This window comes from Spermophilus citellus, assembly GCF_964194105.1.
Source record: "Spermophilus citellus genome assembly, chromosome: 15".
NCBI lineage: Eukaryota > Metazoa > Chordata > Mammalia > Rodentia > Sciuridae > Spermophilus > Spermophilus citellus.
The window spans coordinates 80855109-80882997 of record NC_138195.1 but is presented as its reverse complement, the minus strand read 5'-3'; the positions used below and the strand labels follow the sequence as shown (position 1 = coordinate 80882997).

General features: G+C 48.4%; 1 protein-coding gene across 5 annotated transcripts in view; it reads right to left on the bottom strand.

Annotated features, from left to right (window-relative positions):
- Window positions 1-27889, bottom strand: part of VTI1A (vesicle transport through interaction with t-SNAREs 1A) — a 443239-nt gene that overhangs the window by 84987 nt on the left and 330363 nt on the right. For 4 of the 5 annotated variants that reach the window (XM_081268187.1, XM_081268182.1, XM_081268189.1 and 1 more), the window contains one exon: window positions 4316-7693. The exons of the other annotated variant lie outside the window; for it this stretch is intronic. Coding sequence is in view for 2 of the 4 variants with exons in the window: in XM_081268182.1 (XP_081124308.1) it covers window positions 7600-7693 (94 nt within the window). In the remaining 2 variants the exon portion in view is untranslated. Of the gene's footprint in view, window positions 1-4315; window positions 7694-27889 lie in introns of those variants that run through there. 5 annotated transcript variants of the gene reach the window in all.

Below are 27889 nucleotides of genomic sequence, written 5' to 3'. Positions count from 1 at the left end.
TTCCCTTTTATGATATTTTGGGCTTCTGATTGCCCGCCAAGTCAGACCTTTATCATTTAACAAGAAGGAGAAGGAAAAAAAAAAAAAAAGCCCTGTTCCTCGGCATCTTGTGGGCCAGTCCTGAGTGTGGGCCAGTGCTGATGAGAACCTATGTACTCGCGGCCACCGTCACTGCTATCATCCCTATTTGTATCCTCTTTTGCAAAGGCAGTCCTGGGAATTGCAAAGAAGAAGGGACACTGAGCACTGTGTCTGGAAAGGGCTTTGTATTGACCTCAGGGGCAGCCATGGAGGGCAGCAGAAGCAGGGTCTCTCAACCTGATTTTGAGACCGAGAGTGACCTGTCCAAGATCAGAAAGCGAGTCAGGACACCAGGAGTGAAAAGGCTTTCTGACTTCCGCACCCCAGTGCAGCGAGCCTCTGACTTCCTATTTAATTTCTTTGTTTTGTGTCCTTGGGGCCTGGAACATAGTAGATGCTCAGTAAATATTTATTGACTGGATGAATAAATCTGAATACACCTCTCCTCCACAAAGGGAAAGGTCTGATGATTTCGAAGTCTTATCAGGGACTGTGGTGAGCTCATTGAAGCCACCTGGTTCTCCTCACTCTAATGCCTTTCCCTTTTATAAATGCAGAGGAAGTGGGAGCCAGGAGGGGTGGGGTGAATGAGAGGAGATGCAGAGAGCTGAGAGAGGCTCTGTTCACCAGGATGTCCCCTGTATCAAGACACTTGGGGGAACAGTGTGGGACGGTCTGTTCAGGGCATAAAAAAATCCGTTTGGGGCCTTTCCCAAATGCCAATTTGTGTAGCACAGTGACCTTGGGCTTCTCACTCAGCAGGGCTGGGGCCAGACAAGGCTGGAACAGCTCAGTGGGAATGATGTGCAGGACCCAGGGTTACCTGCCTATCTCTACTCTGACCTCCCTGCCTGCTCCCAACCCTGCTCCACAAGGACACCGTGGTGGGACCTGCCCAGGGGACCTCTGCTGCTTGGCAGAGCCCATTTTCTGACCCTGTGATTGTCCAAATGCAGCCCTGGGCACAGCACAGTTCTTAAATAACTGGGCCTGATCAGGGGTACGTGGACCTGTAGTGCAAGGTCCCGGTGACCCTCCATTACCTAAGGCCGCTGGGGCCCAGAAACCTCCAGGGAGCTCGTCCCAGGGAGCAGGGATGCTTCTCCCAGAAACCACCAAGTGCTCCCTCAGGTGGTGGGTCCCCCCTTCCCCAAACTCATAATCAGCTCCCAAGGAAGGGTCAGACATTTCACCTAAAGAAATCTGGTGGGATGGGAGCCGCCCAGGGAAAAATGAACCTGCATTTCTCTAGCATTAAAAGCCAGAAACCAAGCTGGGCGCAGTGGCGCACGCCTGTAATCCCAGCAGCATGGGAGGCTGAGACGGGAGAATTGTGAGTTCAAAGTCGGCCTCAGCAATGGCAAGGTGCTAAGCAACTCTGTGAGACCCTGTCTAAAAAAAATACAAAATAGGGCTGGGGTTGTGGCTCAGTGGTCGAGTGCCCCTGAGTTCAATCCCCTGTACCAAAAACAAAAACAAAACAAAACAAAAAACCTGGAAACCAGAGGAATGGATCTTTAGGGGTGAGATTTCAGATGTCACTGTGCTGGGGCCTGCTGACCTCACGACTGTGTCCCTCAAGGGGCTAAGGCCTTGGTGACTTCCTGTGTCCAGAAGAGATGCAGAGAGGGCAGGGGACGGTTGGGTCAGTATTAGTTAGGGAATGGGGTGGCAGGATGCAGTCTCTGCTGGTCATCGGCCATGGCAGGCACTTCTCCACTGGATTCAGCAACAGTCCCCCAGACCCGCAGGTGATGGCTGCGCCACATGCTTGGCCCTCTCCCTCCTGATTGCGGAAGGCAGGGAAACTAACTGGGAATTGCAGCACGATAGGCCCAAGGGCTTAGTCCAAAGCTGAGTGCCCAGAAGGGCCCCTGGAAGTGTCAGCTGACCATGCCTCTGTGGCCTGGGTCCTTGGCAGAATCTTCTGGAGAGAAGCTGCAGCCGGAGGTTGTGTTCATTCTCAACTCCGTGGGGCCTCGTCATGAAGAAACATTTCTAACTTGGGTACCTTTCCTGCCAAAATAAGTTAAAAACAAAAAAGTTGCGGCAATGAAGCCGTGCTGAGCCAGAGCAGGGCCTGGCTCCCCCCACTCCCACCTTCCCGGTGCTGTCCCCTCCTGAGCACACCTGCAGGGGGTGGGGAGGGGCGGGGCGGCTGGCTCCAGCAGATCTGGCCCTAGGAAAAGCCCAGGCACCAGCCGATCAATACGGCTGCTGAGCTGTTATTCACGCCAAAGGGCCTTGTTTGGATGGAGGGAAGGAGGGGGCACGGGTTCACGGAATCAGAGTCCAGAGCTCTGCTTCCCACATCTCCCCCTCTCGCTGGGCTGCCTTCGTTATTTATGTAGCAGGAGTAAGAGGCGATTCAGGAAGAGGAAGTGCTTTCCCCACAGCTCTCCAGGAGCTCCTACAGCTGCAGACAGGGGTGGTGTGTGACCTGGGTGGGGACCCTGTCATTCCCCTTCTCTGGCTTCTTCTCAGGAAGGCACTGATGGGCTCAGGGTGCTACAAGGTGAGGCCTACCTGCCTGGGCCCCTCCCTCTGGGCTCTTCACTGGGATGAGCCAACAGCCACCTCCTACCCCCTGGTGGTGAGGAGTCCCCTGTCTTCACCTGTACACCATCTGGTCTCACCCCAATTGTCCTGCCGTCTTGGTTTTGCCCTACCTGTCCCTGGTAAACTGGCTCTGCAAAGTTCCTGTTGCCACTGACCTGAGAGGCTAGCAGCCTCTCAGCCCTCTGTGTCTTCCCGCAGCACTTCCCTGTCTATGTCACTGGGGCCTGCTCACCACAGAGCCTTCCTGTCTTCTGCTAAAGTGTGGAGGTCATCCTGAGGGAGGGGGGTCATCATGCGGTTAATTGGTCTGGACTAAAATGGAACTTCCAGGTGCAAGTCCACCATTTCTGTCTCTGTAGAGATCAGTAGGACTTAGAACTAGGCATCGCCTGGCTGCTGCCTGCTGGGCTGGCCTAGGGCTCCTGCAGGACTCTCTGTCCTCAGGTGAGTGGTGCTGAGGCTGCACTGAGCAGGAACACGTACCCCTCACGTAGTCACCTAAGGGTTCTGGGGATGGAGAGTGTGATCAGAAATAGGATGGGGAAAAGGCGTTCCCTGGACCAGAGCAGAGCAGTCTTCCCTGAAGTGCCCATGGACCAGGCCTCTGCGACTGGCTTGATGTCAACTCATGGAAGCTAGCAGTTATGGCACGAAGAATTGCCACTGCCTTCTGATTCGGAGACCGTGATGGAGCTTTGTCCCTTCTGGGCCCTCAAGCTCACAGCCCATGGAAGAGCCAATCAGTTCAGCAAGGGTGAGTCACAGAAAGGAAAAAGGGTGGAAGGTCAATCCCTGCAAAGTGCTGCTCCCATGCCTGTTAGGGAAGCAGTGTTTGTAATGAGCTCGGGTTGACTAGACAGAGGCGCCAGGACTCCCCACCACGGCCTCACTGCGCGGGCCACGGAACACACACAAGTCCTCCTGTAAGACCGCTCTACTCGGTCTCACTGCAGGCCACAGTCCTCCAACCACACACTCAGCTAAAGGGGAAGACAAGTGGCCCACGGACTCGGGACTCACAGCAGTTCTTTTGAAACTGGCGCTGGCCACAACCAGCCGGCCGTCCTTGGTGCTGGACTTCCCCTCCAAGCACACGTTTCTCCCAAGAAAGCCACACTGGCTCCCAAGCACAGAGTGGCCCGCTAGGCTAGCAGTGCACACCAAAGAGACAAGGAAATCATCGCTTGTAGTTAATTCTCAACTACGTAGACAAACCGCCATAAATATTTATGATGGGAAATTTCATTATTTAAAAATTCTGCTCTAAATTTCCAGCTAACTCCATGAAGAATGCCTGCTGACCAGGTTGCAAATTAAGAACAATTATTTTTCTCTTCTGCATTTAAATATAACTTACAGCTAAAGTCATTTAAAGGGGGTTAACATCAACCTTAATTAAATATTAAAGTGTGCCTGGACCTGCCGCTATTGTTGCCCCTTCGAATAAGATATAACCTATTTTTGACAAGTTTTCATCTTTCTCTGTGGAAGACGCTACATGAAACCAAATCAGTGGCAAAGAGGAGAGTAATGAATAATCTATTTCATATTCCAACAGTACCCAGAGCTCGAAGTGGAAAAATATTCAGTCAGATGATGGCAAGAGGCTGCTGAGGTACCACATGACACAGCTAATGTTTAAATAATAATAATAAAAAAAGCGATAAACAAATCATTAGCCCTTAACAGTTGTTTAATGCAATTTGTTAATGAACGTAATGTGGGGACTAATAATGAAAGAAAATAAAAACGTCTAAACAGGCGCCAAGTTGCTGGCGATGCGCAATTATTTCCTTGTCAAGTTTTTATGATTTAATGAGCCCCTCTGGGACTGACGGCTGTCAGTCAGTCGTGACTTTTTGACACCATTACAACTTCAAATACAGCAGCAGGCAGGCTGTTTTCCTCGGATTTGAAATACTGAAATGATCTGACAGTTTTAAAGAAAAGATGTGCAGGGGAAAAAAAAAAAGGAGAGAGAGAGGGAGAGAAAGACAGTGGCTTTTCCTTTCTTTCTTCCCCCCCTCCCTTCTTCCACGGGTTGGTAATCTCTGGTTGCTGTTTGGTAATGAAAACCCAATCACCGAGGTCATTATCTGATGAGGTTTTTGGAACAGGCAGCCTTTTTCCCCCTCTTTATTTCTTTACTTAATGATAACCCTCAATGGGCCTGCCCCGCATGGGACGGCCAGAGCCGCACAATTTTGTTCACCATTAATTTCAGCCTTTGAAGCTCAGGGCTCAGAAGCAGTAGCAAAGCAAACCCCCCACCAAGCTGGTTCCAAAATAAGACAATCCAGCCTGCCTGAAACAGAATAGCAAATGGCCTCCCAGCCCAGGCCCGGCCGCTGACGTCAGCCGGCTGCATTTGCAGGCTTTCGCCTTCAACACGGAACATTTAAAACTCTTTACAACTTAAGAGACTTTAATTAAATTGCTTTTGATTCTGGAGCAGGGTAGCATCCGCTTTATTTATTCTGCCAGGGAAACTGTTTAGTCTGCATGAATTTTATATGGCCAGGGCTTCCTTCTCTTCTTCCTCCTCCACGCCTTCATCTTCATCTCCCCTCCACCCTCCCGTCAAGCATCATTTTTAACAAAGGCTGCCAACTTTGGGAATATTCAACAATCGCAGTCTACATATTAGGTGCCTAGAACCTTCCATAGACCCAGGACCTGCTTCAAACGTGTGGACTGTCTTCCTTCCCCAGTGCAGCAGGAGGGAGGGCATGCACCTGGCCTCCCTTGGGGCCCCTTGAGTTTCTCTTGCAGCATCCAGGAGGGCCAAGATCGGGCACAAGGGACCTTCACCAGCTTCCTCACCAAGCGCTCCCTGGCCTGGTCTAGGTGGTTGCTCTGGAGGGGGTTTGGTGGAGCTGATAGGTCAAGGGTTCTCTGTTTATACCAATCCCAAGATTGATCTGGGGCAAAGTCACCGAGATAGGACATGGTAGGGAAAAAACATTGAGATGTGAGCAGGGAATGAGCTCCTTCTTTCTCATCTGCTTCAACAGGAACACAGGGATTCAGGGAAATACCTAGGAGCCAGTGAGTGGAGGTCATCAGCTCAATCTTGCTCACTAGGTGGCTGTGGCCAGGGTGCACCAAGTGTGAAGGGTGGGGGCGGAGGTGCAGCTCAGACAGGTCACGCCCTTCACTTAGGTCAAGTGGAGTCACCAAAGGGTCCGTGCAATTCCCAACGATCCCTGTTCCAGAATGAGAAGGGGTTGTGTTTCCTTGCTCTCAATGGTTTCTTCCATGTGTTGGAAATGTCCAGAATTGGGATGTCAGGATGAGAGATCCTCGCTGAGATGGGTCTCTTGAGCTGAGAGGAACAGCAGCACAGCTTCCTGCTCCTTTGCTGTCCTACTTTGCCAAAATCCCATCCCATCCCTGACATGGAGGCTGCAGCTTTATTTACACAATACTAAATGATTTATCCGAACACATGCAGGCCCTGGCCCGTTTTGATAAATATGATTCCTCTGGTGGGTTGTGAAGTCTGCATTTCCTCTCCAAATAATAGCTCTCTTCCGAGTTGGGGAAAAATATCAAGTGCTGCCTTCGGATGATCTTGATCCACGAGCACAGGCGGTTAGCATGTTTTATGAAGAGAACAGGTTTGCTTTTCGAGGATTCAAAGCGTCCAATTATATTCAAAAGATAGTAGGGACCCCATAAGTGCCTATGAAGTCTTAAGAAAAACACATTTTGCTTTATGACTAGGGGGAAAATGACCTCAGCTTGGGCAACTTTTAAGCTCGATCACAAATGAACTCATTTTGAACGCAATTCCCGGTTACCGCAGACAGAAAGAAAAATCACAGAGCATGTTGGAGGTTGGCATACAGTGAATTCAGGAAAGGCTTTACTAACATTTGTTGGTAAAAAACCCAAGTGGTCCTTTTGTAACTCTCCGCAATCCCTCATTTTTTGAAAGGAGGATAGTGAACATTTTCCACAAAGTTTATTTCTAGTGGATCCTCCTATAGGACTCCCCCAGATTTATAACCACATTGGAAATTTCACACCGACAGTCATGTTCTTGCTCTTACTGAAATATTCATGTTCTCTTTACATACTGGAATGGATGTGGAGAGAACCTTGTCAGACCTTTTGCATGTTTGAGGGCTGCTTTTGGCAGAGCAGATATTAAAACTGAAAGGATACAGAGATGCTTACACGGGTCAGGGAGGATGAGGTCACCATTAAATACTGTGCCAGGGTTCCTTTTGCCAGCAAATTCTGGGGTATGTGTGATTTGGAGAAGGCAGGGAAATATTTCTTGTGGCTAGTAACCAAAGTTGAGAAAAGTGGATATTGGGCAGGTTCAGCAAAAATATTCTTGGGTTAAAAAAATTATGCAATAGAAAAACAGGGAAAGTGCTAAGTCAATTTCCTGTACAAGTGACATTAAATACCTTCCTTTGCAATAAAAGCGCTCAGGCAGGTTGACTGTATTTATTAAGCCTGAGAAGGGACAGGGCTGGCTTGCAGGAGCTGGGCCCTGGCCCTGGCCCCTGGTTTACTTTGCATTTTTATCCTTGGACATCATAGAAGGACTTTTTGGTGACAAGAGATACGTGACAGACAGAAACTCTCGTGACTGACTCATCATGCCCTCTTTCAAACCATGACCCCTCACATGTCCGCAGGGTAAGGAAGAATGTCACCAAGGCTATTTTGGACAACAGATGACATTACCCAAAGGCAAATAAATATTCACCTTTGCCTATAAAAGCAAATCTGGGTGAAGACAAATCTAGAAAAGGAAACCAACCCACATGCAAACAGGAATAGAAAATATTTTTACACTCTTTGCACTTTAGCTGAACAGTGGTGAGGGAGAGACAGGGTCACCCAGGGCCTGTCAGCGCAAAAGAATGATTCATGTGACCATTTTGTCTTAATTACTCAGAACAAGCCTCGGTTGCTGTTTATCAAGGGAGAGCTGATACATCAGTGTCCTCGGACAAAAAAAGTGACCGCCGTCAGGATGGTGACGACCACGATGATTCCCAGGAGGACGAGCAGGATGCGGTTCTGGATGATTCTGGGAGAAAGAAAAGAAAAACAACGTGGCAGATGAACGGAGGGCATTCCGACAACCATCAGTCAAAGACCAAGTTGGCTAATGAAACTGCAGCCTCACAGGTCGGGGGCCGTGTGTGTGTGTGTGTGTGTGTGTGTGTGTGTGTGTGTGTGAGAGAGAGAGAGAGAGAGAGAGAGAGAGAGAGAGAGAGAGAGAGAGGGAGGGAGGACAGAGAGAGATCAGGCGGCTTTGGTTCTAGGAACAGCTCCAGAGCGCTTGTCACACGGCACTCTGAGAAACACGGCAAAGTTAACGCGAATCAAATGGCTTTCTAGGCTCCGAGAACCATGTAGTCTCTTTAAGTGATCAAGGGCCCCAGGTGAGCTTCTCTTTTTAATTTAAAATGTGAGACAAGCCTCATTTTTTTTTTTTTTTGCACTGTTTCTCGTGAAAGGAAGAGATTCCAAGGAAACATATGTCAGTAAGGCACTTACCTGTGCAAAAATACCTAGGGAAAAGGAAAAGAGAGACTTAGCAAGAAAGGACAGGATTAAGAAGCAAGTGTCAAACTTGCAGCTGAGGCTGTGAAACAGGCACCTGTCACCGTGGCTCGCGCTCCATCGAGCCAGGAGGAAACCTTACGTTGGCTCCATAGCGAGCAGAGGCGGAAATGAAAAATAATACAAAGTCCTTGAGGTGCCTGCCGAGTGTCTGTGGGTGGCCCTCACCTCCAGGGATCGTCAGTCGCCTCGGTCTGGCCCTGCTGAGCTGACCTCAGAAGGAGCAGCGAGGACGTGGCTCCCGCAAGCCTGCAGAGAGCTTCCGATGAGGTTGTTTCATAATTTGTTACCTCATTCGGAGAAAAGAGGTCGCACATCAGAATGCTTTGTTGAGACTTTCAAAGGGAACCTAGGTCAACCAGCCTCGCCCACGCTTGCTCGCACAGAGCCACACAGAAATAGAAACCCAGAGTGGCAGCCGTCTAGCAGGCCACCCACCCTGCTTGAAGCCCCACGCCAACGCTGCCCAGCAGTCCCGCAGCTCCAGGGGTGGGAAGGAGGGCTGTGCCTCATTCCAGATGCCGGACACTGGACAAGGGTCCTCTGCAGGGAGGACCGCGGTGGGACCAGGCCAGGCCTCCAACTGAAAGGGACCTACTCTTGCTTTGTGTCATCACAAAGAAATCCTGGCAGGACATCCGCAGTCTTTTCTAGCATCTGGAGGTTTTTCTTGGAAGAAGGATGACCCCAGGTTGGAGCACGGGCAGGAGTCCCGCTCACCACCCCCTGCCTCCCCACATCTAAACGGATGGATGGAAACTGTCACATCAGAGCGACCTGCTCCCTCGTGGCCCCTAACAGGACCAGCTCCCACTCCTCCTGACAGGTTACAAAATGATCACATTTGCTGACACGTCTTCCGCAAAACTGCCTTAGTACCTCTGTCCGCTTTCCTCGCAGGAGATGAATGGTCTGCTCTGTCCTCATTTATCACGCGGGGCTCGCTAACATCTGTCTCCCTCATTTCTTCCCTTCCCCACAAGAAAGTCTGCACCCCGACATTAATTCTTCTGTGATGACAGCTAATTCGGACTTAACAGGCCATGATTACTCGCGAGGAGGGAAGATTCTCTGTCCCCCAAATAAGTAAATAAAAACAGGGCTCCACGACTTATTGAAGTGAGGCTAATTATGAACACTGATCAGCGCTACTTGGTGGCTTCATTTAAGACTCAAAGTGATTTTTTCCCCCTTTTCTCTGGAAGGGACAGAAGCCTTCAGAACAGTCCCTCCACATCCCATTTGCCCGAGCTGCTGTCAAAATCTCTATTTACCACCGTCACCCGCATCAGACTTGCAAAGGAAATCAGCAAAATTGAAACTCAGCAGTGAAACAGATTAAAAGCATGAAAACTCTTTTTAAATTCTGCCTTAAGTAATATACAGTAGTGTCTCTGGTACGGCTTGGTTGACAACCATTTTATTTGTGGGTTGAGGGCCCCAAGGCATCCATGATGCTAATTTATAAAGGATTAACTGTGGGTGTTACTTGTTTAATCCGAGACATGGTTAGGAACCTGAACACAAAGCAATCCCTAACTTCTCAGCTCCTCCTGGCCTTCCTAATTGGGCTTCTCCACTGCTTGTGCATCCACAGGGACTGCCGGCTTCCTGTCACCACCCTCTCTGCTGCTTCTGTGGACCTAACCAGCAGAATTCACCTCTGAAGCCTCAGCACACCACACGGTGGTTGATACTCAGGGATTCAAAAGAGAACTGTCCAAAGAATGCTGGTGGAAGGAAGCTGCCCCTGGTGAGCATGATGGTCATTCCAGGGCAGTGGAGAAGGGAGCTGAGCTCATTCTATACGCAGGAAAATGTAATGGTGTCTGCATGGAAATGGTGTGACCAGCTCCGCAGATGGGACTCTAACCATGGCGCCTTCTCAGAGACAACTGGGTCTTTTCCCTGAGCCCAGGAGAAGGCCTGGTCCTTAGGACCACAGCTGTGTGCTGCTGAGGAGGTTTCTTCCTAGGGAAAGGATTCCAGATACTGGGGACAAGGGGGACCGAGGGGCAGAGAGAGTTGGAACAGAGAGGGTGGTTAAGGGAACATGACTGGCCAGTCATCAACCCAGCTTTGGACCTTGAAGGGGCTGGGCCTCTTGAAAGACCAGAAAAGTGAGCTGTGAGGGCACTTGAGAGGACAGATCTGAGCCAGCTTGGAGGGAGGAAGCAAAGGTTGGCAGTGGTGGCCCCATCGGTGACGAAGCCCAGAGTAATTACAGCCGTGAGCAAAGCAGAAAGGAACAGTTTGGAGAGAATCCGAAAAACAAACCAGGAGAGGGGCTCCAGCTAGTGAGATGGAGAAACTTCCTCCTAACTTTGGGCAACGGGGCCTTGATGTTCAACTAGGTCTGCAGCAAGCAGTCTTAATCTCCCTTTTGAAAATGCAAAGTGTGTTTACCCAGTAAATAATTTAAGAAAGAGTATACACTTGAAAGAAGACATCCATTGAAACAGCCAGGCTAAATGCCTCCAGGCAAAAACTTGTGCATTTGCATGCTGCATTCTATTAAGTGAGCACACTGTGGCTTTAAAAGAATGCAGAGCCAAATTAAAAGGAATGTGGGCCCGAAACATCAAAAATTCTCCAAGTTTACATTATGAATCACAGTGCTGTTGATATAAGATGAATTAACCATTTACTTTGAGGCTGAACTCACAAAGTACTATTGAAAATACTGATCCCTGTGTGGAACCCAAGGAGCGGTTAATCTTTCCATTGCCAGTCTCCTCCCCTTCTGGAAAAAGGCTCCTGTGTGTGGCAGCCGGAATCAGAGACTGCTGCTTCAAGCGGAGGCGGCAGGCGCGCCACCTGACAGTTCTCTGCTCCTGCTCGAGGAGCACAGGGATCCCGATCCCACTCTAGCGGGTGCTCCTCACAGTCCCCAGACCCCTCCACTTGAACCAGACGCTGACCTGTTCCTTGGTGCGAGGTGTGGCATGGGACTTGCTTTGGTCAATGAAACGTGGGCAAAAGTGCAGAGCATCACTCTCAGGAGGCACCGGAGTTGTAGGGCTGGGCCCTTCAGTGGCTCCCCCCTTGTATTCTGGTTTCGGGGTGCTGTATGCTCCAGAGAGTGCAGTTGCACGTTGGTGAGATCCCTTTTGCCCAGGATCCCCAGTCTTCACATGCAGGAGCACCAGTGAGATGAGGGGGTTGTTTGTTACTGCAGCATAACATCAACTATCCCAAGTGCTCCTCTCCTCAGACGAGAGGAGCCTCTAGCCAAGCCCGTGAGGCTCTTGGCTAATGTATCCCAGAAGCTAGGTATGATGAGGGTTGACTTTTCTTTCCCTGAAGGATAGGTTTTTGCTTCTCCGTTTTCAAAAGCTGGGATCCTTTTCTATCCACTTGGTCACAACATTTCCCACATGAGGTTTTCACAAGCCCCACTAGGCATTCTGCTTCCTGCGGGTGGCAGGTATACACTGACTGCATTCATCTCTTCTCTCCATTCCAAACATCCGATGCCATCCTTGGCTCCTGGACTGGAGCTGCGACCTCCCTAAAAATGGCAGTACACTCCATGCCCCTGGCCACAGCCAACTGGACCAGGAGTAGGCTCATGACTAAAGCCAGGCCAACAGAGTGAAGACCAGCCTTCCCTTGCTGGGAATGCGAGGTCATCTGGGCAGTTTGGTGTGTGGATGTTAGGTCTGGTTCTGCAGCAGAACCAGGTTCCCATGAGGGAAGTCAACCTACGAAAGAAGTTGACTCATAGAGGGCAAGAGAAATGGAACTCCATCCCTGAAGACATGGTGATCCTCATGGTAATACAAAGGTAAGCCACCCTTCCTTTGAACTTTGACTCATATGAGAAAATTAATTTCATTTTTCAAGATTGCTTGATTTGGGTCTTCTATCATTTGTGACCAAAAATCATTTTTAGGTTGAGTCTCCCTAATTCCAAAATCAAGTCTTTTATCTGTGGCATATTTTCCCTACGTTTTCCAAGAACAGCCCAATCCTGACCTCTCTCTTATATTGCTCTGTCTTGCCACTAAGCTAACCCCATGGTGTTATGATTTCTGCTTCTGTAAAGTTTTCCCCAGTAAGAAGTGAATCTTGCATGGGTTGGCATACATATTCTCAAAAAAAAAAAAAAAGCTTGTGTTGGCACCATGACACATGCCAGTAGTTGCCAGTAGTCCCACCTATTTGGGAGGCTAAGGCAGGAAGATTGAGGCTAGCTTGGGCAACATAGAGAGACCTGCTCTATGTGGAAATCGGGAAGGGAGTCTAACTGTCCAGCTGCACATGCTCATCCCGAGATCACGTAGCCAGTGCTCTCCGGGTTCCTAAGGGCTGCAAGACCAGCGTCAAGATTTAGCCTCCCTCCCATTGAATGTTTTAGCTCTTTCACAAGCTGCATCCACTCACTGGAGAGAGCACGTGCTGTGTGGTAGCATCCTGTCCTGCAGCTGCCTCTGGCCTGGCTGATCGGCCTTGAACTATGATGCCCCCGCTTTGGGGTCTGCCAGCACAGCAATAGCAACTGGGACAGCCAGGGATATATTCTGGGAAGAGAAGCCTACAGACACCTCTCTGGTACTTTCCAAGACAAATGCTCTAGGTCTAATTCCACATCAGTATTTGCCAGAGAGAAATGAAGAGAGGAGTGGCAGGAAACGGCCCATTGCCATAAGCCTTGAATGCCAACGTCTACTTCAGCATTATTTTCAGGCTGGGCACTTGAGTTAGGTGGTCACCATGCCACCTGGTAATGTCCGCGGGGTCTTCTGTGTTTGTGTCCGGGAGGTGTCCTGGATCACCCAAGAACTCAGGGAGGGCTGATTCTGCTCTGGTTCCACAGGTGGACACAGGATCCAGGCAGGCCCTGCCAATTACGGCTCTCTTCTTGCAAAACCGTTTGTTCAAAAATTGGCCTGCCACCCAAGCCACAGATTCCCCTGGGGAATTTTCCTGGAAAATCAAGAAAAAGGTACAGTAGTCTCTTTACTGGGTCTGATTGTGGGAGAAGTGAAAGCCTGGAGCTTCTGAGGCTGTGACTATCCCCAGGCAAGGGGCAAGCTGCCTCCTGCCAGGGATCTCAAAGCTGAGGGAGGAAGAAAAAGAGAGTCCTGAAAGTGTCATTTGAACTCTTGGGTCCTGCCATGTGCCTGACACCTGAAGAGTCACATTTGAACTTCCTAGTTACGGGAGTCCAACAACTCCCTTTTGATTAGAGCAGGTTTGGTTGGGAATTCTCTCATTTTCAACCTCACTGATCAGACTGGGTTGAACAGTGTCTCTCCAGTTGGTCCACATGGAACCTCAGAATGTGACCGCATTTGGAAGCAGGGTCTTTGTGATATGATTCACTAAGTCTTGAGAAGAAATCAGCTTGAATTTACTCTGGTCCTAAATCCATCGACTGGTGTCCCTATAACCAGAGAGGGCACAGACTCAGGTAAGAAGGCTTTGAGAAGATGAGAGCTTGGAGTCACATTGCCTCTAGCCAAGGAGTGCCTTGGGACAGGAGACCCTTAAGAGGCAAGGAAGGATTCTTCTCCTTGGAGAGAGCATGGCCCTGCCAGCTCCTTGCCATCAGACCTTTGGGCTCCAGACTGTAAGAGAAAAAATCCATTTCTGTTGTTTTAAGCCACTTAGTTTGTGTGCCTGGTTATGGAGGTGCCGGGAAATGGATCCACAGAATTCCTGGAATCAGACCAGCTCATCAACCTGGTGATTTTGTCTTGGGCTTCATGGCGACTGTTTTTCATATCTCCACTCTCTTCCCCATTGCTGCATTGTAACTGAACAGCAGATCTGTACAAAGTCCTCCTCCAAAGGACAGAACAGTGCCACTTTGGTCCCTGGAAGCTTTGCAGACAGCCGAGGGGCTCACAGTCTCCAGGAGCTGTTGGAGCTTTCATCTCCAAATAAGAATTTCCACTCATGAGCCTGGCACAAGTGGAGCACATTTGTAGTACCAGCTACCTGGGAGGCCGAGGCAGGAGGATTGCAAGTTTGAGGCCAGCCTGGGCAACTGAGTGAGACCCTGTCTCAAAATTCAAAATAAAAAGGGCTGAGGATGTAGCTCAGTGGTCAAGTTCCCCTGAGATTAATCCCTAGTATTGGGGGGAACAAGAAGAGGGCAGAACTTCCATTCATAAGAAGAGCAGGCAGCTTCCCAAAGCCAGGAGAAAGAGAATGGAGGGAGCATAGTCCTCACACTCACCCCACAGACTCCTTCCCTGGAATAAGCCATTAAAATAGGAAGGAACCAGATGTAACTCTGTGCCAGTGTTTGAAACTACCATTAGCCGTTAACAGTCTACACTTGCTGACACCAACTGAGATGCAGTCAGTGATCCTGAAGCTGAGGGGGCGGGGCAAGTGTGGATAGATGGTGCCACGGCAAGCTCTTCAGCAGGGAACTGAGCAGCCAGGTGCCTGTACCTGAGCCCCGGCACAGCTAGGTCAGGGATCAGGTGAGGACTGCAGCAGCTTTACCCTGTTTCCAAATCCCTACTTAGTTTAATGGGAATCAACTAACTTTTCCTGGGAATAGAAAGAGTAATATCTTAGTTTGCTGCACTGCCATAGAAAATTCCACAAACCGGGTGGTTTAAGCAATAGAAAGGTACTGCCTCTCAGTTCTGGAGGCCTCAGGTCTGAGATCAAGGTGATGGTGGGTCATCCCTCACAAGGGTGGAGAGGGGAACCTGTTCCAGGCCTCTGCCTCCACTCCTGGTGGTGTGGCAGCCACCTCTGGGGCTCCTTGGCTTTTGGGTGCATCTCCCAGACCCAGCTTCCTCTTCACCTGGTGTTCCCTCTGTGTGAGCGCCCGCCCGTGTTCCTAAGGAGAGCAGAGGTCCTGGATTAGGGCCCCTCTCTATTTTAGTATGATCTGATCTTAACAAAGAGCATCAGAAAAGTCCCTCGTTCCAAATAAAGATGTGGTGATGGAAATCAGGACTTCAGCACATGAACTGAGGGCAGTCAGGAGACACAGTGCAACCCTAATAAAAAACATTTGGGCTTCGTGGACCGTCTGTTGTATTACTTGCCTCTGCCCATGCGGTAGGAAAGCAGCCTTGACAATATGTAAATAATAAGCACGGCTGTGTTCCAATTAAACTTCACTTACAGACACTGGAATTTGAATTTCATGTAATTTTCACATGTCAAAAATTTTTTCTTTTGAATTCTTTTCAAGCATTTAAGAATGCACAATCAATAGCTTGAGGACCACCCAGACACAGGCGTTGGGCTAGATGTGGCCTGCTATCTGCGATCTGCCCACTCCTAGTCCACGCCTCAAGCTCCTGGGGGCAGGCCCTCCTCAGTGGAGAGTGTGGTGGTCCCTGGACACTGCACAAGCAGCAGGAGCAGTGCAGAAGGTCTGGCCATGTCCCTCTGAAGAAAAAAGGAAACCCAGAGTCCCTGTTTTATGGGAGCTTATGGTGTCACAATGAGCAATCGATGACAGAACCTGACAACAAAGGCCGTATTTAGGGTAATGCCAGGGCCAGGGCAATTGGTTGTGCGCCCACCAGCCTGGGTTTGCCTGGGCTGACCTGGAGCAAGTCACTCTGTGACACTTAGGCTTCAGTTTCTTCCCAAACAATATCAGCCAACTCACCAGCAGCCCAGGGAGAACAGAAGCAGCTCATTAAAGGTGTTAAAGCCCCCTCAAAGGCAAAGCCTTTTCCAGGGTGTGGTGGGGAAGTGAGGCTGTGAAAGGAGATGTCATTTCAGGGAAGGTGAGAGGCACCAGCTGCCAGAAGCCCGAAAGCTGCCTGGGAAACTTCCAGGGCTGGTGGGGAAGGGGGAGGCAGGAATCCAGGAAGCCACAGCCTTCCCACCCCACCAGGCTCCTCTCCCCCACAGGCTGGTGTCTATCTGGGCCTCGTGTTGACAGTCTCCCCAGCAGGGCTAAGACTGCCCTCCAAGGTGGTAGCATGAACATCAAAAGGGAAGGGAGGGCGTCCCATTGGCTGGCTCAGGGACACCTCCCCAGCCTGGGAAGGCAGCCAGCGAGTACCTGTCAGAGCCCACTGATAAGTCCGATGGGTTTTGATCAGTGATGTGTAGTTACATTGCACTCTGCGTTGCCAAATGTGTACATCAAATTTCAGCCTGGGCACCATGGCCACTGCCATTCTTAAATATGGACTCCACAACAGCAGGGGGCCTGGAGAGCGGCTTTGCTGGCTACTGCTCTCAGATAGGATCAAGGCAGCTCGCTTCCATCAAAGGACTTGGAAGGAACTTGAAGAGAATTCAGTAACGATGCTCTAGAAATGCAAGGTGGACTTGGAAATCCCTCACAGGCTTGCAATTGCTACAGCTGGAAAGGTCTTCATGCCCAAGCCCAGATTCTTCATGTTAGGGTTAAGGACCCTGAGGCCCTGGGAGGTGAAGGGATGGGGCCCAAGGCCAACTGTTTGGGGGTGCTGCCAGGTATTCTGGCCTGCTCTTGGGTCACTGTGATGCTCATTCTTATCCGAGTGGCCAGTTCCACTCTGAATGCCTGTATCTGATGGCAATTGGAAGCTGACCCACAGTCCCCACCTCTTACTGAGCTCAACCCCATCCCACTTCTGTGTACCAGGAAGAGGGGGCATGGAATGGCTGGGAAGAGTGGTCCCCAGAACACAGAAATTCTCCTTTTTCACAAAGGCAGGTTACTCAGTCTAAGGATGCCCCTCTTCTCTGCGATGACCTCTTTCCTCCTGTTTTAGTGCTAACATGTCCTTTGTTTTATGAAGTGATGGTAATAGCAGGTGGCAGGTTTCTTTCTCCATATCCTCGCTCGCACATGAGAAATGTACGTGTTCCTTGGAAATCACTCTTTCTTACTTGGCAAAATAATAAGTGGACAATCTGCCATCAATCTCCTATCTTAAAAAAAAAAAATCCCAATGTAGGAAACCTGGAAGTTTGTGAACCATGGAACTAGATCATCCCACTCGGCTCCACTACTTCTGTGACTCCTTGGGCTCATCCAGTGTGGCGCCCATACGATGATGGCAGTGTCAGCTACAGTGACAGCCATGGCAGAGGCAGCAACGACACCCATGTGGCAGCTCCTATTCCCTGGGTTCTGTGCCGAGCCGGGCTCTGTTCTGGCACTTTGTGCGCTGTGCTTCACTGAACCTGACCAGGTGCTTTACAGAAAGGTAGCGGAGGCCCCAACCTCCCTCTCCAGCCTTATCACCCCTGCAGGGAACACAGCTCAGTATCTGTGTAACCGACGGTCCTGGGCTTTCCACCAGACTCTCCTTGGTTCTCTGAAGGATGAGTCTTTGGCATCTTTCTATTCTTCTCCATAGATGACATAATTGGGCAAGGAGGTCTGTTGGGTAGTACAGGTTGAGCATCCCTCACATGAAAGGCTTGGGACCAGAAGCATTTCAGATCTTGGAATATTTGCATGGATTTTATGGTTGGGCATCCCAAAATCCAAAATGCTCCCAAGCCTGACACTATGTGAGTTGGCACTCAAGTTTTGGAGCACTTTGGATTTCAGACAGGGGAGGCTCAGCCTCTAGTATGGTACCCTTGTTATCCAAAGCCAACCAACTCTGCTCAGCGCCTCACGAAAACACAATATCAATATTCACTTTTTTCATAGTATTGGCTGTGTCCTTTCAGCGTTCTAAGGCTGACCTTAATTCTAACCTTAATTGATCTCTTGCATATGAATCAAGGGCACTCGAGAGTCAGGACAGGTTTGCTGAAGGCTTAATTTAATGTATCTGCTACACAAAAAAGAAAAGCGGATGAGAGAAGTGAGCAGCCTTGCCTCGTTGTGCGCTCTTAGGAAAAGACCAGGTCTCTGTTCTCATTTCCCCATCTAGGAAATCGCTCCCCAGCCTGTCAGCATGCATGTGGGGAGCAGTGCAGCTTCCAGACAGTCTTAGCAAGGGACTGTCCCTTGGTTTGGGATGTTGATTGCACAATGATGTTATGTAACCCTCACAATGATCCCTATTTATTAGGACCCAGATTTGGTGGCTCAGGCCCACCCAGGGAGAAGGCGAAGCCACCCTGGGGGTGGCCCTGGTTCAGCTGTCAGCCCAGGTCAGACTGTCGGGGTGTCTAGGCCAAAATGAGCACTACCTTGCCCCCAGTTCAGGAGCTTTTCACCCTCCCAGCTCTGCTGGGTGTTCCCCGAGGGTCTGCCCAAGGGGCTCCCCACCCCCACCTGGTCCCAAACCTTTATGTGGAACAAACCTTTTGTCCTCCTGAAGTAGCAACCTCCCACGCTCCTCCCTGGCTGAGGGTCCCTACCTTCCAGAGGAGCCATGGAGTTCATTGGGTGCAGGGTGACCGCTGCCCTCACTGGGGGTGACAGGCTGCCTGAATTCAAGTCCAGGGTCTGTCTGTCACACACAACCATGCAACCTTGAGCAAGTTATTTTATTATTTCTCTGACATTATGTCCTTTTGACTGCTTTGGTGTGAAAATGCTGTCTGATTTATGGAGTGATGGCAATAATAGATGGCAGTGTCCCCTGATGGCCTTACATGGATGTTGGAAATGCATTTTTATTGGAAGTTGCTCTTTATTATTTTGCAAAATGAAATTGGATTATCTTCCATTAGTCTTCTATTTTAGAAAAATATCAATACAGGAACCTGAGAGTTCCAAAGAGCCCATGTTGAGTGCCTGGCAATAGTAGCTGCTCAATGAATGACTATAATAATGATTATTACTCCATTACTATTACTATTTACCAATCTCCCCACGGCAGTCCCTGAAACTCTGTCATACCTGCAATAGCTCCTTCACAATCTTAGATTGACTTCGCACACCCTGGCAGCACCAATCAGTTCTGTGCAGGTGAACCTCAGGTTAACGCCTCCTGGGAAGGCTCATTACCGACAGAAAAGTCGAATGGCTGACTCAATAGTTCTTGAGTGGGGGTTGGGGGTGTATCAATCAGACAGTAGGGTCCCCAGATTTGTGCAGGTGAATCCATGTCACCTGCTGGCCTGGGAAGGGCCATGGTCCTTCTCTATGCAAGGAGAAAGCCCCGTGAGGGTGGACAGATCTAGCCTGCGGGTTGTAGGCAGCAGGAGAGCAGATGGGGAGAAGTAGGGTGCTTGCCCTTTTTAGTTATTTATTAAAGAATGTTTTAATGTATCTTTTTTCATTGTCGATGGACCTTTATTTTATTTTATATGCAATGTTGAGAATCGAACCCAGTGCCTCACACATGCTAGGCAAGTGCTCTACCACTGAGCCCCAGCCCCCGCCCGCTTGCCCTCTTCAAACCATGGGGCTGCTCCTGACTGCTGCTGGGACTCAGAGCAGGCTCAGAGCCTGAGATATGATTTGCCAAGAGAAGCGAGAAATTGTTTTCCCTCTGAAATCTCCTGTTTTAAATGCTGGTAATTAAGTCAAAGTTTTCCAAAACACTGGGTGGCCAAGCAAAGCTCATCTGCAGTGCAGCCTCACCCTGAGGCCTTGTCTGTGACCTCTGACTGAGGGAGAAATTAAAAGAAAAGGGAGGTGGGGTGTGCATCCCTGCCCTACCCGACCCGGGACTTGAAGCCCAGTTCTCCCGACCCTGCGGTTCTCAGAAGTCTAAGGTTTGGCCTCTGCGTGGGCATCAATAACCAGGGTCCACACCCAGAACATCCAACTTAGCCCATAACTGATTCCTAACCACAAGGTCAAAGGCCAGGTAGAGGTCAACACGGTCACAAACCAGCTTATGCTTTCATTCAAGGATGTTCACAAAGCACAAGCAGAGGTCAGGACTGGACTGCACATGTGCAGCCCCCTGACCTTCGCACAGTCTGAGGCTGGAGAAGCCTGGCTGGGATTCCTGAGGAGGATGCTGTATGTTTTGTATGTGATGCATTGAAAGCCAGGAGGCCTGTAACAGGAAACAAAGAGGTCTCTGTTGCGGGTGAGTGGCAAAGAGAGGATTGTAGGATTGCCTCTACCCATGCTGGTCGAGATCACGGGAAACCCAAGGGAACGTGCCTCAGTTTCTCCATCTCTGAGATGGTAGTAAACATATGAGCCCCAGACACCCTAGAGGATGGATCCCAGGACCAAGCCTGTGGGCTTGTTGAAAATTACAAAAAATCAGCAGACAGGCGCACAGAGGCCCTGAACACTCTCTCCAGTCCTTTATTTACTGCAAGGAATAGGAAAACCAACCACAAATTAGGAGGTATAGGGGCTACGGCAAAAGGCAGCCTGAGTCTTGCAGAAAAGGACCCTTTACTACCCCTTTCCTTGGGGCACTATCCTCAGACTGACTATGGGTGGTCAGTAAGCTGACCCCTACTGGCTGCTGGATGACAAGATGGCCCCTTGCTACTAATGTAAGGTGGCTGCACTTTGGGCAGTGGGTGGGGAGAATAGCCTCCAGCTGCCTCCTGCTACAGACTTGTCCAAAGTCCAGCTGAGAGAAACAGTGTGGGCGAGGAGCCTGAGGGCCGGCAGTCCATCTCACCTCCGGGAGAGGCTGGCGTCTCCCTGGAGCAGGGAACCTGGAGCGTCACACCTGATACTTGTCTTGTTTTGCACGTGTGCTCTCAGCTGGCCTGGCCAATACCACTGGCTGGACGGGAAGAGGCCACCCGTGGAGCTCGTGTCTTCTGCAGGGATGCTCCTGGGCACACCTTTTATTACCCTGCAGCCAGGTCTCATGGGAAGGCCTTCTCTCTTCAGGCAGGAGGCGGAGCCGAGTTTTGATCTCAGGGACACTGGCTCCTGCAGCTGGGCCGGCCCACTTTCCTCTTCAGGTCGGCTGCAGGTGGGCCACGTTTCATAAATGCAGACTATTCCACAGGGAGCGCTGGCGGCCTCTGACTTCATTTTGGGTATATACAATCTCACTGTGTTGTAAATGTTTAGGGAAATTGCCATAAGTCCTTTTAGGACCAAGTAGGCGCATACATAGGCACTAAGAGAACAAAAGCAATTCCTATTCTCCTGGGTTGCCTGCTTTCATCACTCAGGTCTCAGTTTCCCTCATACCCTGAACAATTCTGTGCCATGGGATACTTAGAAGATGTTTTCACATTTACCAAAACAAAAGGGCATTTCCACTTTTTTTCTTGAATCTCCTTTCATGGCCAGCACGGGTGATTTTCAGGACAAGTCAAACTTGGGACTGGGACTGGGGGCTGGGTTCCTCCCTTGGCCCACTGTGGTGGATGGTGGCCCCTTTGTTTGGGGAACTTTCAGCCATCATCCTAGCTCGGCTCTCTCCTGTGGATGCTGAAGGCTTTCCCAGGCAACGGTAGCTGCAGATACTCCAGCCGAAGGGTTAGCCTGATCATGGCCTCTCCTTGAACAATCTAAAGTCTATTTCTCTCTGTGTATATTTGGTTTTTCAGATGCTTTAAAGCCTGGAAAACAATTGTAGCTGAGGCCATTTCTGAGATGGCACTAAAAGAACCTACTCAGAGACAGATAAAAATAATGAGAATCTTTCTGTCAGGAAAGATTTAGAAAATATCACTGGCATTATTAAAATTTAATTTTTTACTCGGCTTTTTGGTTCCCCTTTCCAGTGATAATGAGCAGGACTGCACACCTCCGCCTCGCTAGGACTTGTTTTGTGCAATAAATTCAGCCTTCCAGTCTGAAGACATTTCAGACAACAGTTTTGACTGCTATAGGCTTATTTTTCACCCTGTGCTGTGCTTTGAGTCTTTCTATAAAAACCAGTTCATGAGATAATTTTCCACAAGGCCAGTGGAACTAATAAAAATCATTTTTGCCCAACTGGTTCAGAGAAATCTTAGGTAGAGCCGAGACAGAACTACAAAAAAGGGGGAAGGGGAAGGGTCAACATATTCACTAATGGTTTACGGGATAGACAACTATCACATTAGCTGACAGGAGGCTCTTGGCTGTAGGAGTTCTCCTTTCAGCGGGTACAGAACATCTTTAAAGGGTCCAGGAGGAGCACTTCGTCCCAGTAGTTGAAGGTACTCAAATGTAATCATTCTTCCAAAGAGTTGCCCGTGCCCGGTGGCAGGGCTGACCTGGAGCCTGAGGGAGAAGCTGGTTTCTGGGCTGGATTTCAGTGAATTGTTCCTACACTGAAGGATCAGTAGGCCAGGAGCCCCTCGTTGCACTTGGGCTTCTCAGGCTCCTGCCCCCAGGTGCTTGGGAGAAAACCCAGGGCCTCGTGCATGCCAAGGAAGTGCTGCTGCTGAGCTCTACCCCAGCCCACACCTCAGGTTCTTGAGACATTCTCACCCTGCCAGTCCCATACTGTCAGTCTGATGACAGATGGATCCTCTTAAAATCAAGAAGTAGGAGCAGAGTGTGGAGGCGGGCAGCACGCTCTCTGCTGCACGCGCCTTGACAGTACATATTCTGTTAGTCTAAAACACTAGTTGGCATGTTTAAGATCAAACAGAAAGCCTTTGCACAGAAAGGAAAAAAGACTGGAAGGAAATGCAGCCGAGTGCTAGTGTATTTTGGAGGGTAGGGTATTTTTTTTCTTTCTATCCTTATGTATCTGTATATTTTCTTTACATGGTTACATAAATAATAATGATTCTTCAAACTGAAGCTAACCTAGGAACTGAGTAGACTGAAAAAAGAAAAATAGGTTGATTTACTTATAATGTTATAAGAAAAAGGGAACATATAGGGAAAAGAAATGCAATGGTAAGAATTTCTTTAAAAATATTTTTTGATACCTTTTACCATCCTAACAACTTCACACAGATTCTTGCATTTGATTCTCCTAATGAATCTATGACAAAGGCATCAATGCTCCCACTTTCTGGAGGAGAAAACTGAGGCTTAGGGAATTAACTTGCCTAACACCACCAAAACAGAGTGGCAAAGTTGGTCCTCATCTAAAATCAGATCCAATTTCAAATGCCAGGTGATGTGCCATGGGGAGAAGAGAGATCAAGTGCATCCTGCTCTCCAGCTCCTGCTCCAAGTGCTATCACTCCAGGTAAGGACTTTATATTGATGAAGGAAGTCAAAGATGACAATATCCGTCTTTTCCTGCACCTCACAGTTCCTGTGATGTTCAAATTAGATCACACACTTGCAAATAGAGGAAATCCAACATCCTGCTTAAGATATGGTGGTATGATAATATTTCATTTAATACTGGTGAGTTGAGATTTGTCACAAACGCCATTTGGGTGCTGATAATTTTCAAAGAAAGAAAGTATTCTTTAACTGTAGTAAGATGTTGAACAAATTTGGTCTTAATGATTCTGAAAGCATCAGAATCATTAAGGGTCTGACTCTAGTCTAGCCATTATTAAGACCACTTTTCTTGCCCATAATACATTAGGTAAAAAGCAAAGGTTGCAATTAGTATGTACATTATAATCCTATTTTTACTGAAAGAAAAACCTGGAGAGAGCACAGCGCACTCAGAGAAAAATAACACACACTTGCCATTGCAGTGACGTCACACGACATCAGCACTAGCTGAGGATGCCCTGATTGTTTGCACAGTGGCCTGAGAAGAGAGCCGTCACTTCTACTGGAGTGTACAATCAGTAGCTTAGCAGAAAAGTGCCACCCTGCTTGTAGAAACCAGGCCCAGGTCAGATTTCAAGCCTTGCCACCAAGGAAGCTATTTTAAGTATCTGATTGTATGCGTAGCATCTGGCATTTTGCATACTTCATTTTTATGACTCTAGCGTGATACATGTTCCACAAGACAAACAAACAAAGGAGAGATTAGTATGGTACAGTGTAGTCATGTCGAATATTCCCAGTATAGAAACATTATAATATGCCCTAGAGATTATTCCAGGGCCAAGTAAAACATTACCCAATGCAGAGAACCTTGGAATGGGGACTACTTAGCAGCGAGAACAGGGATTTACTTCATTTATTAGGCCGTACACAGCCTCAGATGCTAACAGGCACTGATAGGAAATGCCAACATTTCAACTTAAATCAGACCGGAGCCCATAACATCGACACTCTGCCTTTCAGCGCAAGATCACAAACAGCACAAATCTGGGCTTCTTCCACTAATTGGGGAGGTTTTCTAATTTGCTTATGATATCTGCCTCATGTCGAGCTAATCTTCCTCCGGTTACCTCCTAATGCTGTCTGAAATAATCCGCTTACTCCTGGTCTGTCTGCAATACTTGATATCAAATAACACTCACTTCCTTAACACAGCCACAGCCAAAGACAGCCACAGCCAAAGGCAGCCGCAGCCGGCCCTGGGCTTCTGCATCACCGAGTGTGCGACAAGGACTGCAGATGCCTCTGCAGCCCTAAGCCCAGCAAGAAATAAGGGTGCAGCGTAGGCGGCTGAGGCAGTTAGAATATATGCAAAACAGCACTAATTATTTGAAAACATGGAGACAATTTTTCTTTCTCAAAGATGTAAGCAAGTCAAATATTTCAGGGTGTTCACTGGCCTGTGTAATTATTAGTTTCAACATCCAAATTCAGTACAAAAAAAATTTTTTTTCTAGAATCCTTAACCTTCCCTCCTTTTAAAGACATATAAACTGCCTCTGCCAGGAGGCTTAATTGATATAGGTAGACAATGCAATCTCAGTCGTATCATTGCTTTATCTTGATTCAGTTTTAATGTGTTAGATTTCTGGAAAGAGTAGGAGAAGCCAATGTTTTAATTTTCACAAAGCAGAATAGCCCAGAATCCTAATGCTCATAAGCATACCACAGGGGTGTGTGTGCTGTAACCCCAACACACAAAAGCAGTGCTGGGGGATCCGAGAGTGGTACCCCAGGAGAGGCAGGCTCTGGTCCTGGGGGGCGGTTGCTTGGCTGTTACGACCTTAGGCAGAATGCTTTCTGCTCCTGGGCGCCCACTTCTTATCTGCAAAAATGCTGTGGGTATACACAGATCAGGGGATTTCTAAAACCCCTTCACTGTGAAGGGTCTACTCTTGTTAATATGGGGGTCCTACTCCTTTCCTTATAAATGTGTTTATTCAAAACAAGCAAAATCCCAGCATCTCTTTTCCCCTTCTATGCAACACATTGTATTTGAAAGCAGTTTCCTCATATTTGCAGAGGTTACTGAAGGGGGAAAAAGTTACATTGTTTAATCCTACTTTATAGGAGTTTGCTCTTTTATTAGAGAACAGACTCAGAACAGTGATCAGTAAGGTTTACGTACCCAAAGTGGGAGGAGGGGTGGGGGAAGGAAAAAAGAGGCTGCCTTCAAGTGCCTTGTGGAAATGTATAAAACAAGCATCGAGATAGTCCTTTGCCAAACACTGTCATAAATTTTTTATTTGGCAGCTAACATTCTCACTAGTTTTCTTGGCAGCAATTGGGACCTTTAGCAAGAAAGGTGCAGAAGAAAAATACCTTGTTTAGAGATGTTTTCAACACTTTCTGGGATTTTTCAGAACTTCTGCCTGCAGCACATTTTTACAACTACGGTCTCCAATCACCTGATGAGTGGGTGTTGGGGTTTAAACTTTTTTCTTTAAAAAAAAAATAAAAGAATATATATAGAGAAAGAGAACAAGCAGTGCTACCCCCTCTGGCCTTCCACTGAGCATGTCTTTCTTATTTTTCATGGTAGGTATTTCTGATATCCAAGCACTTAGTCTTCTCTGTCTAGACAAAAAAACTGAAAATAATATCAGAATGTACCTCTTGTTGGGCCTGATACTATCTATATTGTATTCCCATATGACAGAGATGAATGAAAGCGAAACAGGCTGATGACTAGGGCATTTTTTCTTCAAGAGTTCTGCCAAAAACGGGTCCCACCTGTTGTCCTTGGGTCAGCTAATGAGCAAAGAGCTGCCCTGGATTGGAAGCTGGTGGGAGGACATGCAGAGGAGACCTCGCAGCCGTGCCTCCATGTGGAAGGGTGGAACAGAAGCCAGTGGAGAAGCGCAGTATTCACCCCGGGGCACATCTTGGAGGAGGGGGACGTGGAATTCGGGGAAATAAGGAGCCCAAATCCATAAGGGATGGGGATGAGGTCTTTCATGGCAACTACATCCTAAACAACACATAAATACTTGCTGCAGAACAGCAAAAATCCTTCCCCGAGACTTCCAGCTATGACTGAAGAGGTTGGCAAATTCACTCTCCCCATAAGAAGTGTAAAACTGGATACTTGTCAAAATAACCCTTTCGGGGCTCTGCATAATGACCAAAGGGAAAGAGCAAATTGAGAAGTGTTTATTCGTAGGAAGCTGCCAGAACTTTTGGTAAGAACATCCCCACTCAGCTGAATTGGCTAGAATGATGGTTTTACCAGGGTGGGGATGCCAGGAGAGGCTGAGCTGATCTGGAGTAGAGGGTAAAACCCACACTCAGCAGCACCCTCAATGTAAGTAGCAAACTCTTGGGAAAAGGAATGGGGACATCCAACGTTGCTCGCCCCAGGTCGCAGGGCTGGTGGGGGTAAGTGACAGACCAACCAAGAATATGCTGGGAGGTCCTGGAGGTGAGCGAGTCACACAAGTGCCAAATGTGCTCTCCCATGTGTCCCATTGACTGGGAAAATGTGACATGATGTGGAGACCTGAGAGTGGCCAGGCCAGACCCCCAGCTGGGCAGGCCGGAGAGCTGGGTGAACTCTGGATGTGCTCCTCAGCTACACAGAGATGGCTTGGCAGAGGATGGAAGCATTGCAGGTTCGAGGTTTTTGAGTACAACCTCCGCCCAGTCCTGGGCTGACCATTCAGCTATGCACACAAAGGGGCTGCCCTCGGAAGCCAGGTTCATACAGGGCAAAAAAAAAAAAAAAAAAAAGGAAAAAAAAGTGACTCATATTCAGGGGAAAAAAGAAGCTAAGAGAAACTGATTCTGTGTGACTGGTGTTGGCGTTAGCAGATAGAGACTTCGAAGCAGCTATTAGAAATTTTTTAAAAGTAAAGGAAATTCTGCTTGAAGAATTTAAAGAGATTACAAGGACAATGCCTCAACATATAGGGAATCTCAACAGGGAAAGAGGAACTATAAAGAAGATTAAACGGAGGTTCCAGAGTTGAAAATACAATAAACCAAATGAAGAGAAATTAGTGAACTTGTGAAATGTGGCAGTAGAAATTATCCAATCTTAAGAGGAAAAAAATAAAGAGCCTCGGTAGAGCCTCCCTGTGACAATATCAGTAAACCAACATATGTGTAGTGAGAGTCCAAGAAGGAGAAGGGAGAGAGTGGTGGGAAAACATCCTTGCTGAAATATGGCCAAAAAATAAAATCCTGAAAGCAGGAGTGGGGGACCTGTCAACCAAGAATTCTATGTCCAGCAACACTGTCATCAAAAATGAAGGCAGAGCTAGGGCTGGGGCTGGGGCTGGGGCTGAGCAGTGGAGTGCCTGCTTAGCATGTGTGAAGCCCTGGGTTTGATCCTCAGCACCACATATAAATAAATAAATTAAATAAAGGTATTCTGTCCACCTACAATTAAAAAATATTTTAAAAAATGCAGGCATTGCTGGGTGCAGTGACTCATGCCTATAATCCCAGCGGCTTGTGAGGCAGGAAGATTGCAAGTTCAAAGCCAGCCTCAGCAATTTAGTGAGGCCCTAAGCAACTCAGTGAGACCCTGACTCTAAATAAAATACAAAAAAGGGTTGGGATGTGGCTCAGTGTTTAAGTGCCCCTGGGTTTAATCCCTGGTTAAAAGGAAAAAAAAAAGGCATAGAGACTTTTCTAAACAGAGCGAGAGAATTGTTTTGTGAAAGGTTTTGCCTTGTCAGTAACACTAAACAAAGTCCTTGAAGC